This window comes from Saccopteryx bilineata, chromosome 9 (assembly GCF_036850765.1).
Source record: "Saccopteryx bilineata isolate mSacBil1 chromosome 9, mSacBil1_pri_phased_curated, whole genome shotgun sequence".
NCBI lineage: Eukaryota > Metazoa > Chordata > Mammalia > Chiroptera > Emballonuridae > Saccopteryx > Saccopteryx bilineata.
In genome coordinates, this window is record NC_089498.1 from 49332190 (window position 1) to 49347380 (window position 15191).

Consider the following 15191-nt stretch of genomic DNA (forward strand, 5'->3'; position numbering starts at 1 on the left):
CAGTCTGCTGAAGGCTCGCGGTCAAGGCACATATGAGAAAACAATCAATGAACAACTAAGGTGTTGCAACACACAGTGAAAATGATTGATGCTTCTCATCTTTCTTCGTTCCTGTCTGTCCTTGTCTATCCCTCTCTCTGAGTCACTCTCTGTCTCTGTAAAAAATAAATAGAAAAAAAAAAGAGCTAAGTCCTCATTCACCATAATAGCAAGTCATAGCTGTTACTTCATTCATTCACCTATTCAGCAATGTATTTAACAAACACAGGGACAGGGTGGGGCAGAAGTGCAACTACAGTTGTTTGTATGAAAAATAATACAATAATTAATAAATAATACAAGAATAAACTCTGTTTTGTGTACTCATAACTGTAAATCTACTTTTGCCCTACCCTGTATTGATTGCTTACCATACGCCCCGCCCTGAGGTAGGTGTTAGAAATATAAACCAAGTAAGTTCAACTACCCGTCAGTGTAGAGGGAAAAACAGACAAGGAAACAGACAATTAAAATACAACATAATAAATACTATGTTTCTGGGACGCACTTTTCTCCCATGATACACCATTATCTGCGATTTAGATTTCCTGTCAATGAAATGGAAGGTAAGAGTGATGGCACAATAAAACCTTAGTAACTCTAATCCTCTGAAATGGAGTGAGTCAGCCTTGACAGGTCGGTTTGCCAAATAGCGCTTGATGAGCATTTACTGTGTGCCAAACTCTTCACTTCTCACTTTACATGGATTTAATCTGGACAGTAATTCTGAGGTTGGCACTATGGTTACCAGAAGGACAACAAAAAAGCAGATCGCTGGAAAAGAATATACAAATTGGGTTTGTATGTGAAAATGTCCCACTCATATGTAACTAACTGAGAACTAAAACTCAGATACATTTTAACCTAACAGATTAGCAAACATTACCCAGCGTTGGTGCGTGTATGGAGAAATAAGAGTTCTTGTATGCTGTAAGGGTGAGTGGAATTTTGGAACACTATTTAATTTAGCTGAGTCTGAAATAATTTTGCAATATTTTTATTTTTCACTTTATAACTTTTCACAATATTGATAACATTTTTATTAAAAAAAAATTGTAATTTAAATAAATGTAGTTTTAAAAGATCAAAAAAATAAAGATATGACCAGCCCAAAGTGATACAGCCAGGGAGTGGGGAGACAGAACTTGACTCGACACCCAAACTCCAACTGATGTCCCTCCCTCCAAACGGACTGTTGCGTCAGGATGGAGAAAGGGATCTGATTCACTCACACCAAATAAAGCATATCTTGCTTCTTCAAGGGAAAAATAACACTCCAGATTTTTCTGTCAATCTTAGATGGTATATCATAGTTTGCTAGAAAAACAGATATTGCCTTCAACAGGAAGAGAAAAAAAAGACACTTTTGCATTTGAGTTATATTTCCTGTCTTTTAAAAGAGTACCATTTCTGCCATATCATTTCTTCCACTTGAAGAGTTATTTTTTTTACCTTTAAAAAAGGAAGCAGCGACTTGCCAGGAAATTTTAGTATCTAGTTTCTGACAAGTATACAATTTCTCCTTTTATTTCTCTTTCTGAACCTTTTCCAGGCCAATTACCCTCTCCTGTCAGTTCTTTAGATACTGTTATCTTATGTCTCCCAGATGAGATTGTTGCATTCAATCTCTTCAATTGGCTATTTAAAGCAATTGCTATTATCAATTGATACAGTCTGCTACCTCCTGGGAAATAATAAGGAAGAAAACAGAACAACTATTTCTCCTCAAAGATAAGATAATAATGAAATAAGTAAAGGGGAAAAGTGTGAGTAAAACCATTTTTCTCTGTGCCGGGCCCATGCTATCATTTCAGAAGTTTATACTTCTAGAACCTTATTCTTCAGTTAAAACCATAAAATTGTGTTGAATGAATATAAATACACTTACTACAGAAGTCGCCGCTGCAGATAAAGTTGGAAGTAATATAGTTGCCCGTGACATGAGTAGGGCTCTTGTCGATGAATTTTGGACTCTGTAACCTATACATAAGAAATAGGTTTGAAATGATTAAAAAGTAAATAAGACCTACAGGTGGTCCCTTTGAATAGTGAGGCCTAGTTCCTGATTTGGGGCCAACAGCAGACACATGGACCTGCTGCCAAAGATGTGGAATGCCAAATAGCAGAGTGCTCTATGCTTGTTTGGGTTGGCTCTGCTAGGGAGGGGAGGGAGTGGAGTGCGATTTCAGAAGTACAGATCTTTCCATCTCAGTCCCCCTTTCCCTCCCCACTCCTCTTTCTTCCCTTTCACCTTGCATTCTTTCATGGAAAATGAGTTATATGTTTTTGTTACTGTTGTTGTTAGAGATATTGAAGTGATTGGCTCACTATCTATTGCATTTGCTGCCAGACCCCACGGCCATAGGAAAGAACTAAATTGTGGTAAGAGCTTTCATGGCTAGATGGCAAGCATAGTTGAGCCAGTTCCACATGGAGCAGGGAGAGGGAAACTTCCCGCCGATTTCCACGGCCAGAGAGAGGGAAGAAGGAGAGCTGACCTCTCTCACCCACAAATGGTGGCTCTCAACTCTTTGTCCAGTTCTTTACATGAATTTGTTTTTTAAACTTCATTTGCCTGCACTGTTAGTGTCCTACCATTTAGCAGATAATGGTTCCCTAATTCTTTCAACCATGTGTTTCGCCCACTACGGTGTATGCCTTAGTTGAGTTTCTCATAGTACCAAACACTGTTAGACAACCACGTGCTCATTTGATTGAATTAGTAATTAGAGAAGCGTTTTCACCCATTCCTTGATGCTCTTGCCCAGTAACTATAGTGTTAGCCACTCCTTCTGTTTCTTTAGTCCCCTGCTTCCGTGTGAGAGATAAAATCTAGGGCTGGCCTTAGACTTCTGTCTTTTGAAAGAACCAACTTCTGTCCAATTTGACCCAACCTCAGTCCTGTGAAAGATGTTGCCAAGAATAAAGTTTATCACATGGAAAGGTCTCTGAGGTATTTACATGTGAATTAGCGTGTCCCAGTGAGTTTGAGCTTCTTGTGTGACCGAAAAGTGTACATTTCTCATGTGGTTACAGAAGTAAGAAATCAGAAATGGTGACAAATTTGGTCAGAAAAGGGTGGGGAATGTTCTAAGTTAATTTTGTCTACATATCCAATTTTCTAGGACAATATAAAGATCTTTGTTGCTTGGAGTTTGTTTTTCTATATTAAAAACAATATATTTTAGGATTTTTTTCCAGAGGTATCTATTCTGATTTATTGATTATTGTTTTCAACCAATACCAGGTTGTTTTAATAATGCATTTAAATACATAACAAAACAATTATTCTTATTTTTCCTTAGAATCATTTTTTTTCTAATTCCAAAACAGTCTTGCAGAACTAAGATTATTTTTCTTACAAGTTATTGTTGGTATGTAGGAAAATCAACTTACAATAAAAAATTTTAAACTGTTATAATGGATTTTATGTTGGTTCACTATTTTTTTAATCATGATTTTTTTTCTTCCTGATAATTATAAACTTTATTTATTTATTTATTTTTTACAGAGACAGAGAGAGAGTCAGAGAGGGGGTTAGATAGGGACAGGCAGGAATGGAGAGAGATGGGAAGCATCAATCATTAGTTTTTTGTTGCGACACCTTAGTTATTCATTGATTGCTTTCTCATATGTACCTTGACCATGGGGCTACAGCAGACAGAGTAAACCCTTGCTCGAGCCAGCGACCTTGGGCTGGTGAGCTTTTGCTCAAACCAGATGAGCCCTTGCTCAAGCTGGCGACCTTGGGGTCTTGAACCTGAGTCATGTGCATCCCGGTCTGACGCTCCATCCACTGCGCCACCGCCTATTCAGGCTATTTATTTTTTATCTTAATGCACTGACCAGAACAATATTAAACACCACTGGTATTATAAAGCACCCTTGGTTTATGCTGATTTTACTGTGAAAAATCTGTATTATTCAATTTTAAAGTATGATATAAATCATCAACTTAAGAAAAATACTCTATTTCACTTTGAAAAGGTCACCTTTTTTATATTTTATCTTTAGTTTTTCTGAATTTATGTTAAATATTAATAAATATTTTTTGAATACATATTGAGATTATCACATGTTTTTTAGTTGTATCTGTTATATCGAAAAAATATATAGCTATTATTTAAGAGAAGAATCATCTGCAGTTTGGTGTGTTGATATGTGTAAATGTGATGTGTGTATCTGCAGTCAACATTATATTAAGCTTGACAGTTTAAAACAAATCACAGGTAAAGTAACAGGTCCTGAAGAACTTGTCTGTATATGATACATCCAATCTGGCAGAGGAAGAAAATGGGTTTGCTTGCCTGTCTTTGAGAGGATTGGAAAAAAACAAAAGAAAAATAATAAAATGTCTCCCCTGAGATGCCAAACCACATGTTCACCCTTAGGCCGATTTGGTGCCAGAATTTATTCTGCCAATGTCTTCTAAAAGTCTAGTTAAAGTAGTCATGGGCAGTACTGCCCCAAGGTATTTGGCAGAAATGAAAGTAACTCTCTTCAAAGGAACACTCTTTAAACTTAAATCTCAAAGAGTTCCTCAGATAAGTTCTGGGGAAGTTTAAGCTCACTATATGAACATGGGCTTACAATGGAGAAAAGAGAAAGTCATAAAATACACAAGATAGCACATCATCGTGAGCAATAGCCATCCAAAACAATGGGAAGCAGATCACACCCGCAAAGACTGCAGATTTTGGAGCAACCAAACACACAATATAATATATTGACATGTTTAAAGAAGTAAAGGCAAGTACAGACAGTATAACTAGGAAGAAAGAAACTACCAAAATTGATCATACAGGTTTAAAAAACAGAACTTTTATAAATGAATAAAATAATTTAAATGTAAAATTCAAAAGACAAATTAAACATCAAAATAAACACTGATATAGGGAGAGTGAAGAAAGGTAAATCAGAAGATTGTACAAAGAATCTAGTATAAAGGGACAGAAATGGAAAATATTAAGAGATCAAGATATATGATGAGAGAATGAGAATATCTATCGTTTCTCTAATTAGAGCTTCATGAAGACAGAATAGAGAAAATGGGAAGAACTAATGGCTGAACAATTTCTAAAATTAATGACACAAATGAGTCTTCAGATTCAGAAAACCCAATGAAGTTGAAGAAGGTAAACAGAAAGAAACTCAAACCTCAAAGTAGTGAATTAAAACAGCAGAATACCAAAGACAAAGAGAAAACAATAGAAATATCCAGATATAAAAGAAAAGTTTCCTGCAAAGGACTTGCAGTCAAATTAAGAATTGGCTTCTTAATGCATCTCTAAAAGCTAGCCTACATTGGCATGATTTCTTTAAAGTGCTGAGAGAAAATAGTTTCAATCTATTATTATATAAGAAGGATAACTATCTTTCACAAATAAAGATTAAATACATTTTTGGAAAAACAAAAACTGAGTTTATCTTCAACAGAACCTCATTAAAGAACTTCAAAAAAAGACTGTAGGAAAAGGAAAATGACACTGGAGAGAAGATGTGAAATCCACAAAGGAAGCTATGGATAAATATAAATAAACCCTGACTATATTAAAACAAAACTAAAGAAGTAAATCCTGAACAAAAAAAGCATATAAAATCAGAGTTAAAATATTTTAAAGTTCTGGCCCGCCCTGGCTAGTTGCCTCAGTGGTAGTGTCAGCTTGGCATGTGGAAGTCCTGGGTTTGATTTTGAGTCAGGGCACACAGGAGAAGTGCCCATCTGCTTCTCCACCCTTCCCCCTCTCTTTCCTCTCTATCTCTCTCTTCCCCTCCCACAGTCAAGGCTCCACTGGAGCAAAGTTGGCCTGGGTGCTGAGGATGGCTCCATGGCCTCCACCTTAGGTGCTAGAATGGCTCCTGTGGCAACGGAGCAACGCCCCAGATGGGCTGAGCATCACCCCCAGTGGGCAGGCGGGGTGGATCCCAGTCAGGCACGTGTGGGAGTCTGTCTGACTGCCTCCCCACTTCTAACTTCAAAAAAATACAAAAAAAAGAAATATATATATATATTTGAAGTTCTTATGCAGGAGAAGGGTAAAGATAGTAACTTTGAGTTTAATATAGATGCTTAAATCTATGAGTAATTCCTACAAAATATAAATGAACTGTATAACTTTTAAACTAGTAAAGGGAGAGAATGGAATAAGAGGTAAAAATAATTTAATAAATAAGAAGATACAAATTTAAAAAAACAAAGAAATTTTGAAAAAGTGGAACAAAAAAAGCAAAAAATAAACTTCAAGATTAAAGATGTTTCTAAATGAAAGATATTCATAACATTTGTTTAAAAGTATCAAAATATAGCAGGAAACTATTAACAGTTTTAATATAAAGCAAACTATCAGTAATTGATCAAACACAATAAAATTCATTAGAATTTCATTGATTTAGAATCCTACAATTAATAGAATTGTTCCATTGGGCTTAAGATGCTAATTCAACATGTAGAAAATTATATTTAAGCACACATGTAACACTTGAAAACTGATTATGTATGAAGCCATTTAACAAATTTTAGAAAATCATACAAATCACATTCTTGAATTTAACATAATTGAGTTAGGATTTGTTTTAAAAACATATTTTATTATAAGCAGCATATAGTTAGATATTATTTTCTTGATCCAATATGATGATATTGCTGTATTTCCCATGTATAAGATGCACTTTAATTTGGGGGCCTGAAATTTGAAAAAAAAAAAGTTATATAAAGTTATTGAACTTAAGTTTTATTCATCATAAAATTCATACAACTCCTCATCACTGTCAAAAAAGTGGGAAATGAAAGTAAAAAATCTATAACCACTGTATAAGATGCATTCAGTTTTTAGACCCCAAATTTTTTGAAAAAAATGTGCATCTTATATATGTAGAAATATAGTAGTCTTTAAGCAAATTTAATCATCAAATCAAATGGAGACTGAGCCAGGGAAACAAGAAAAAGCTGAGACTTTGAAGGACAACGATGGACGAATTAGGAAAGATTACCGAAAACAAAACTGTGTCATTAGAAAGCAAGGATAAGGTTGTCTACACCTTTGTATTCCCAATTACTATGTACAGATACAAAAACAGGACAATGAAAAAGGCTGATAGAAAGACAATTGATTCATTTTAAATATTTTGCTGTATAAGTGATCTACAGAGTCCCTGAACCACCTGGAAGAGAAACAAGTGGGTCAGAGAGCAAATTAAGCCTGAAACATCACTGGAGGCAAAAGCAACTAAAGCTGCCCTACTTCAGGCACAGCATGAGAAGGCAGGGTTCTTTGGGAAAGACAGTGGTGCTGGAAAACTAGAAGGCAGAAGGAAAAGAGGAAGACCAAATACAGTGGTACCATGAGATACAAACAGACCAGCATACGAATTTTTTAAGATACGAGCTGCGACTCGGTTCGTATTTTTGTTCGAGATCCAAGTGAAATTCCAAGATACGAGTCATGATTCGGGAAGCTGCCGGTAGTTGGCGCGTTAGCGCACGGGTCCAGTATCGGCAGTTTGATATACGCGAGTTGACTGACTTACGAGCTCGGTTACAGAACAAATTAAATTTGTATCTCAAGGTACCACTGTTACAAGATGCATTGACTCCATAAAGGGCTATAACCATGCGTCTACAAGAGCTGAGCACAGCTAGTGAGGACAGGACATTGTGACATCACTCATTCATGGGGGCCAGGAGGAGCTGATTCAATGGCACATAATGCACACCTGCAAGTTGTACCTGTTAATATTTATAATTATACTGATATAATCATGAATCTGAGGCACCTAATGTACTTATTTTAAAACATTTCAGTCTCTGTAAAATAGGTTACTTCTCTAGCTTTTTATGATAATGCTGCTGCTATTGTTATTATCAACTTTCAGTGTCTTGACCCACACCCCAAATTGTAGACTAAAAACTCTGTCTTCATTCATACCCATCAAGATAGCTATTGTAAAACATAAAATAAAGTAACAAGTGTTGGCAAGGATGTGGAGAAATTAAGACCTTCGTGCTTTGCTGGTTGGAATGAAAAAGTGATGGAATCACTGAGGAAATGCTAAGGTGATTCCACAAAAATTTTAGCATAGAATGGCCATATGATTCAGCAATTCCACTTCTGGATATATATACCCTAAAAAAAAAAGTGAAAGTGGGGACTCAAATAGATATTTGTACACCATGCTCATAGTAGCGTTATTCACAATAGCCAAAAGGTCAAAGCAACCAAAGTTGCTTCTATGGATGAATACATAAAGAAGATGTGGTTTTATAGGTACAGTGGATATTGTGTGGTCATCAAAAGAAGGGAAATTGACACATGCTACAAGTAGATGACCCTTGAATTTTAGCATAGAAGACATCATGCTAAATGAACTAAGCCATTCACGAGAGGACAAAAATTGTATGATTCCACTTATATGAGGTATCTAGAGTAGTCAATTCATAGAGACAGAAATAAAATGGTGGCTGACGGGGACTAGAGAAGGGTTAGTATATAATTAGTACAGAGTATCAGTCTGGGAAGATAACGTTCTGAATGTGGAAGGTGGCGATGGTCTCAGGACAATGTGAATGTTCCTAATGCCAGAGAACAGTGCACTTAAAATAGGTTAAAATGGCAATTTTTATGTATATTTTACCACAATAAAAAGCAAAAACAAAAAAATCTTCTGTGCCACTGCCCAAGAATAATTTGCCACTTTATTTCTCTGCACTGTCTAGTTAGAAGAGCCCTAGACAATATAGTCATGCAGTAATGCTGACCCACTCAGCTGTGGGGGTTGAGGTGACACAATAGCAAACAAAATAAAAAACATGGTAGGAGTGTTTCTGCCAACAGGAACCAAGTTGGTAAAATAAATGTTTCTGGATATAAACTAGTTAATAGAAAGATTACCTGGCAGTAAACGTGAAGGACATAGTCCATGAGGCAAACAGGAAACACTGTCATCTAAGTGCTGTGTTTTGCAGAAGAAAATTCTCTACACGTGTCTTAATGGTATTTTTCATCTGACTGACTAAAAATTATTGCATCCAGAAATTTCAAGCTAATAAAAACATGATTTTATTGTGATGTTTTGAATGTCATCTCTTTCTAAAACTGCTCTAGCTACAGCATAGTATATATGAATGTATATATGAGTGCTTTATGTTTGTATAGTAGTTTATATTTGAAGAAAGGCTTTTCTGAGATCAGACGAGATCAGGCTTATTCAGAATGGTATGGCCGTAGACAGAAGAGAGGCTTTTATGTGTATTAACTTATTTAATATTTGTGACAGCCATATAAGGTGAGTTATAATACTCACTTTTAATTCATGGAAGAAAGCAAAGCCTGGGAGATTAGATTGTCTGAGACCATGGAGCTATTTAGTATATGTGCTGCCGAAGCAAGCATGACCATGGAGCTATTTAGGATGTAAGGGTCAAAATATCTACAGACTAAAGCCATTGATCTCCTAACATACAGAAATAGTTGTCAACTTACTATGAACTTTACATTTAAAATGCCAAAAGCAAAGTGCTATGCTTGTTAAACTGAATAAAGAAAAGAAAAAGGTAACATCATTACCTTCTCAGTGACCGAGGAATAATGATTATACTAAATTTACACTCTAAATCCTATTAACATATTTGTGGCTTTTTATAATGCTCTATTACCAAACATTGGTCATGTTTAAACTCTGGTTGGCTGTTTGTATTTTTGAACTTTCACTTCTAACAGTACCCTTTTATTTGGGGGGGCAGGGGAGAGCTCTCCCTTAAAACTCACTGTTTTAGATAGCAGCTATTTAATTTTAATCTAAATTCTCAAAAAAAATGGTGTCTGATTCCAATAAGAACAAGTAGCCAGATTGTTCTCTCATTGTTATGCAAGAACTGTTTCATTCTGGATTTTAAATTTCATTTTTTATTGCTCTCCTTGGAGTAGACGGCTAATGTAAATGAGAGAAACCTGGCAATGTACCATCACTGCCCTTAGTAATTTTACGAGTTCCCCCTAGAACAAATGACTGGGTCAGTGTAACCTCTTGGTTATTTGCATGCAGCTAGCATTCATCTTCCTCTGCAGCCTACCATAGATAGGGCAGCTCAGAGCCCCAATTCTCTTGCTGCAGGATGCTGACCCAATAGCTTTTGCTGTCTCTGGAAAGTTTTGGTACTTCGTGGGACAGTGGTGGTCTTGGTAGCCCCTTGCTGTGAACAACTCCCTGCAGCAATATGCAACAGGCTTGCGTCACTGTGGTGGGTGGGATTCAGTGAAAGAATCTGAGATTTTGCACTGCTTGGTCCTCTCTATGCGGTACCTGCACGTCTACCCTGAAAGGTTGAATGAACCTTGACCATTCAAAGAGGTGTTTCCTTTCTTTCCTTTCTCAGGTTGTTCCCACTACTGTGAAGTGAAAATAGTGAACAATCCTCTTACCGTTGTACTCACTGCACATATTCAGAAGTCCAGTCACCACCTCATACATATAAAAATGTTTGGAAGCACTCAGTTTATTTCAAAATGCTTACAGCATTTTCAGATGCTCTTCCCTTGTATATTTGTATGAAATTCATAATCCAGGATTCTCTCAGCACAGAGCAATTTTTCCAAATGAAGTACTTTTACAAAAAATGACTCACACCTATCCCCAGGACCCTGGGAACTTTATATATATATATATATAAATATATCTGATTTATTGTTTCTATTCTCATAGCTTACATTTATGAGGCACCTATTGTGTGCCAGAAACTGCTGAACACTTCATTTGTGTTGTTATTTAATCTGCACTACAGATCAAACATTCTGATTTTACATAAACAATGCAAGACCCAAAAAACCCTGCAGTGTAAAGAGGTTAAGTGGGGACATAACAATAAATGGCTTACGTTGTTCAACATTTTGTCTATGTAGAACTGTACACACCTACCTGGGATTCTAAAGACAAATCGACCATTGTCTTTAGGATCCCAAATTGAAGAATTTTCAGAATCCGCTTGCCAACCCGTCAGTATCTCACTACCTTTAATATTCTCTTCTCTCAGCAGGGGGAGCACCAACTTTCCTATTTTTAGTTCAGATGTTATTGTTTCCCCTCGACTTGTCTCCTCTGCATAGTAATTTAAACAAATAAGAATAGCAGCCACACTCTTTGTAACATCCCTTCCAAGTCTGTATTTTCTTAATGCTTCAGTCACTTTGCTTTCAACTTAAAATTTTATTTTATTCTCCCATATTCTACTGAAGAGTGAAAGATACAAAGCACTTATTGTTTGTCATTGTGAAATATAGTAAAAATAAATAAGTAAGTAAATAAATAAATAAATTCAATGGCCACCAAAAATGGAAAGTAGAGCCATGTTATAAATGAGGCAGACTTTTATTTTTTAATGCTACTTAAAAGATAAAGAAGAATATTATAAAGTCAAGCCTGTTTTTAGAAGTTTGATTTTTTTAAAGTAGTAAAGAAATTTTACTCTAGCATTTAATAATTTCAACAAAGTATTTTGTCATCCATTTAACAAAAAAAAGAGTATTTTTTGAACATCTACTTTGTTTTTAGAATTTAAAAGAATATAGGCTATGTATAAGAAATAGCTCTGCCCTGAAGACTTTGTAATTTAGCAGATGAAAGATGAACATAGCATAAATTTAATTATACCCGAAGAAAGTATGCATTAGAGGTCCTTCCTTCCCTTTCTTTAGCAAGACCTAAAAATTTATTCTTTAAAATACATCATGAATTTTTTCTCCTCTTCAGAGAAGCTTGATTGTGAATTTCAGAAATAGCCTAGTTTTACACTTCAGAGATTAGAATTCGTTTTCCCTCCACTTATTATTTGATGATTGTGGTCATTTCTTAAATTTGGATTGAAATTCTGAGAGACCCCTCAACGTGACCCACTTTAAGATGCATCTTTCTGTTCCTCTTAAACCAGAGTCCTCAGAAACCGGGCCTTCCCTTGTGATTCACACCACTGTCCCGTTTGGAGTCACACACTTGGAACACAGCTCTGAGGAAGTGCAGCCGTTAATCTGCCAGGAGCTGGAGCGCATTCTGCCAGGTTTGCCTCAGCCAGTCGCTACCAAATTGCAGAAGTGGAGATACTCACAGGTAATCAATGAGTCCAGTAGTATGAGCACTATTTTCTTTCTAGGTTAGCAGAACTGACTTTATTTTTCCTCCTCCTTTGCCTAGTGTGTAAGTATAAACTTATACAGCTTTTATTATCCTGTTACCTCCCAATGAGAGATCATATGATTTTCCCCAATCTAATGTTCAAATTTTAGCATCTCAAGACATATACCCTGAAAATCTGGGGTTTCCTATGTAAGCAAGGCAAATTATATGTCAAAATGCAGCTGTTTCCCTGGGGTTTTTCTAAATCAGTACTGTGGTTATATAGAAACCACTATAACCTCCCAAATTTTTGCAATACGTCAAATTAACCTCGTAAGTGTATTTTGCTACCACGATTTTCATTTTTATTAAGTTCCCACTTTGGTTTTGACTGCTGCCAGCAGAGCTCTTTGTGGGAGAAAGATGAATACCTGCATAGATCAGCTAGTTAGGCTCTTTTTCGGGATTAGATAAGCCTACTGATCTCACTCCTAGTTCAAACTTAAAGCTCTTTAGTATTACGTAAATGTTGACTTTTCTGAAAAACTCTGTGTTTCAGTAGAAGTTTGTGAGTATTCCTAGAAAAAGTCTTTTGATCTGTAAACTCTATTGTAAACTTATTTGGGGACAGTAGAGCAAAGGGTAGAGGGGGAAGGACACAATGAGTTGTCTATATTTTCCTAAGATTTCTAAGCCCGTGAATGAACTGATTTATCAGCACTATAGGTTACCTAAACTGTGAGGCCTTTAGAAAGAGTGATGTTGCGAGAAAGCGCAGAAGATTTCGTATATTTTAAAGGGCTTTCCAAAATCAGAGGTAATGGCAAATTGTAAATTACTTCCTAACATTGCTACAGTCTGTGTGTTTATCCGTATCTTCTTAAGTTAGACTATACAGTGAAACTTTGGGGAACATACTTGCTTAAACACGTCATGGTCACTTTAGAAGACAGACTACTTTTTCCCTTTAAAAGCATTGAAAAATCTCAACAGCTAATTAATGTCTTTAAGTGATATTTAACTCAATTTTAGGTTGACTTGAAAAAGTCAGGGAAATAATCTGATATAATTTGAAGCTAAATATATTATACAGCAAGTGACTGCAATTTATTAGTATTTCTTCAATGAAACAATGGTTTGTGAGTTTCTTCCTATGATTTCCTTTAAATAATTTATTAATAAACCAAAAATGTCAGTTAAAATCTATGTATTTCTTAAAATTTAATGTGTTATATAAACAGATTTTACCTTACCACAAAATGACCTATTCAAAGTTGTGTAATATCACAAAATTTAATAAAAAAAATTTTTGAACACAAAGGACATCTAAACCCTGCCACTGATTTTTATTACAATTTGGATGTTCTCTTTTGAAATTAATCTAGTGTATTCACAGCTCTGTAGTCTATATTGGCTGCAAAGCCTCAAAGGGAATAAGTTGTCATTGAACCTTAGAAGTTTGTGTTTTCCATCATTCATGTACTTCTCATAGTACCTTGGGCAGCACTCTATAGACCACGTCATTGTCATTTTTAGCAGAGGTTTTACCTATGTTGTGAGATAATAACTAGCTAGACAGATGGATAGAATAGACAGATACAGATAATCTGTCACATTATCTTTGAAAAAGAAATAATGACATATTCAGAGACTTAATAGTATTTAACTAGTTAGTGTTCATTTATTACTCCCAGGAGAACACTTCTTCAGTGCTTTTAAAAGGTCCATCCTAACCTTAGAAATGTGACATATATGTGTGTACCCCTCTTCCCTTGCCATCCGGAATACAAGATCTACCTTTGATAATTCATGAATGTTTGTACAAAAATATGGTCTCATAAAATGCTTAAACTGAAGGGGAGGATGGTGTAGAAACAAGGACAAAAAAAGAAAGAGGAACAAACAACTGATTTTGACGTCTTTCTCATTTCTGATTAGCGGTTCAGTCCCCTTGCAGGGGAAATTCCACCCATACTGTTTCCACCCTGGGTCCCACCCTGTGTACCTTCTTTTTTCTCTCTCCCTGCCCTGCTTTATCCAAATCTCCTATTTTTCACATTCCATCCCTTCTTTTCTTCTCTCCCTCTGACCTTCAAACCCTCATTTTATGAAATCTTAGATGACCACAGAACTGCTATCCCATGCTCCAAGCAGTGGTGGTGTAGATTTCCATTTCTAGACCCTTTGAACTTAACTTTTTATCTACATCTATTTTATTTTTCCCTACCTTTCTTTCTTTCTTTTTTGTTTTTGTTTTTGTTTTTGTTTTTGTTTTTGTTTTTGTTTTGTGATCCCTACACTGCAGCCCAGCACCTAGTGACTGTGAAGGTTGGAAGAAGAGAAAGGGAGATAGCAGTGGCAGGCCTGGAGCCGGGCAATTCCAAGATGTGATCTCATTTAATATCAAAAGTAGCCTTAGAGATTGCAAGTTTTAACCCACTGTGGCAATTAGGGAAACAAAGCCTGGAAGACATGAAATAAATGCCCTCAGGTTCATGGTCTAGGAATGAGAAAACCAGTCCAATGACCTCTCCTCTGGAGTTATTCATTCTTTTTCACTGACCCCCTGTTTCTTCTTCACTGACACTGTTTTCTATGACCAGAAGTTTGATAGCTTAAAATAACCCACACCTACTATTTTACAGTTCTGGAGTTTAAGAGTTCAAGATGGCCCTGGCTGGTTTGCTCAGTGGTAGAGCATCGGCCCGGCGTGTAGAAGAAGTCCCTGGTTCAATTCGCAATCATGGCACACAGAAGAGCGACCATCTGTTTCTCCACCCACCCCCAATCTCTCTCTCATCCCCTCCTGAAGCATGGCTCTAGTGGTTCAAGCATGCTTACATTATTCCCTCATGAGATTAATTTCTGGTGGGTAATTATGTCTGATTCTAGCATTGGAAAGTCAGGTAGTGATTGATAATTTTACTTTTTCTTACTCTTTTTTATGCATCTTCTATTGTATCTTCCTCATTTTCTTCTTGTAGGTAGGTAGGGACTGGAAAGCAGTGACGATTGTAGGAATATAACAAAATTGTATATCCAAAAGATTG

General features: G+C 36.1%; 1 protein-coding gene across 1 annotated transcript in view; it reads left to right on the forward strand.

Moving 5' to 3' along the window:
* RNLS (renalase, FAD dependent amine oxidase) overlaps window positions 1-15191 on the forward strand; it is a 327801-nt gene that overhangs the window by 277985 nt on the left and 34625 nt on the right. Inside the window, exon 6 of the mRNA XM_066243719.1 lies at window positions 11960-12135. Coding sequence (XP_066099816.1) covers window positions 11960-12135 — 176 coding nt within the window. The remainder of the gene's footprint in view (window positions 1-11959; window positions 12136-15191) is intronic.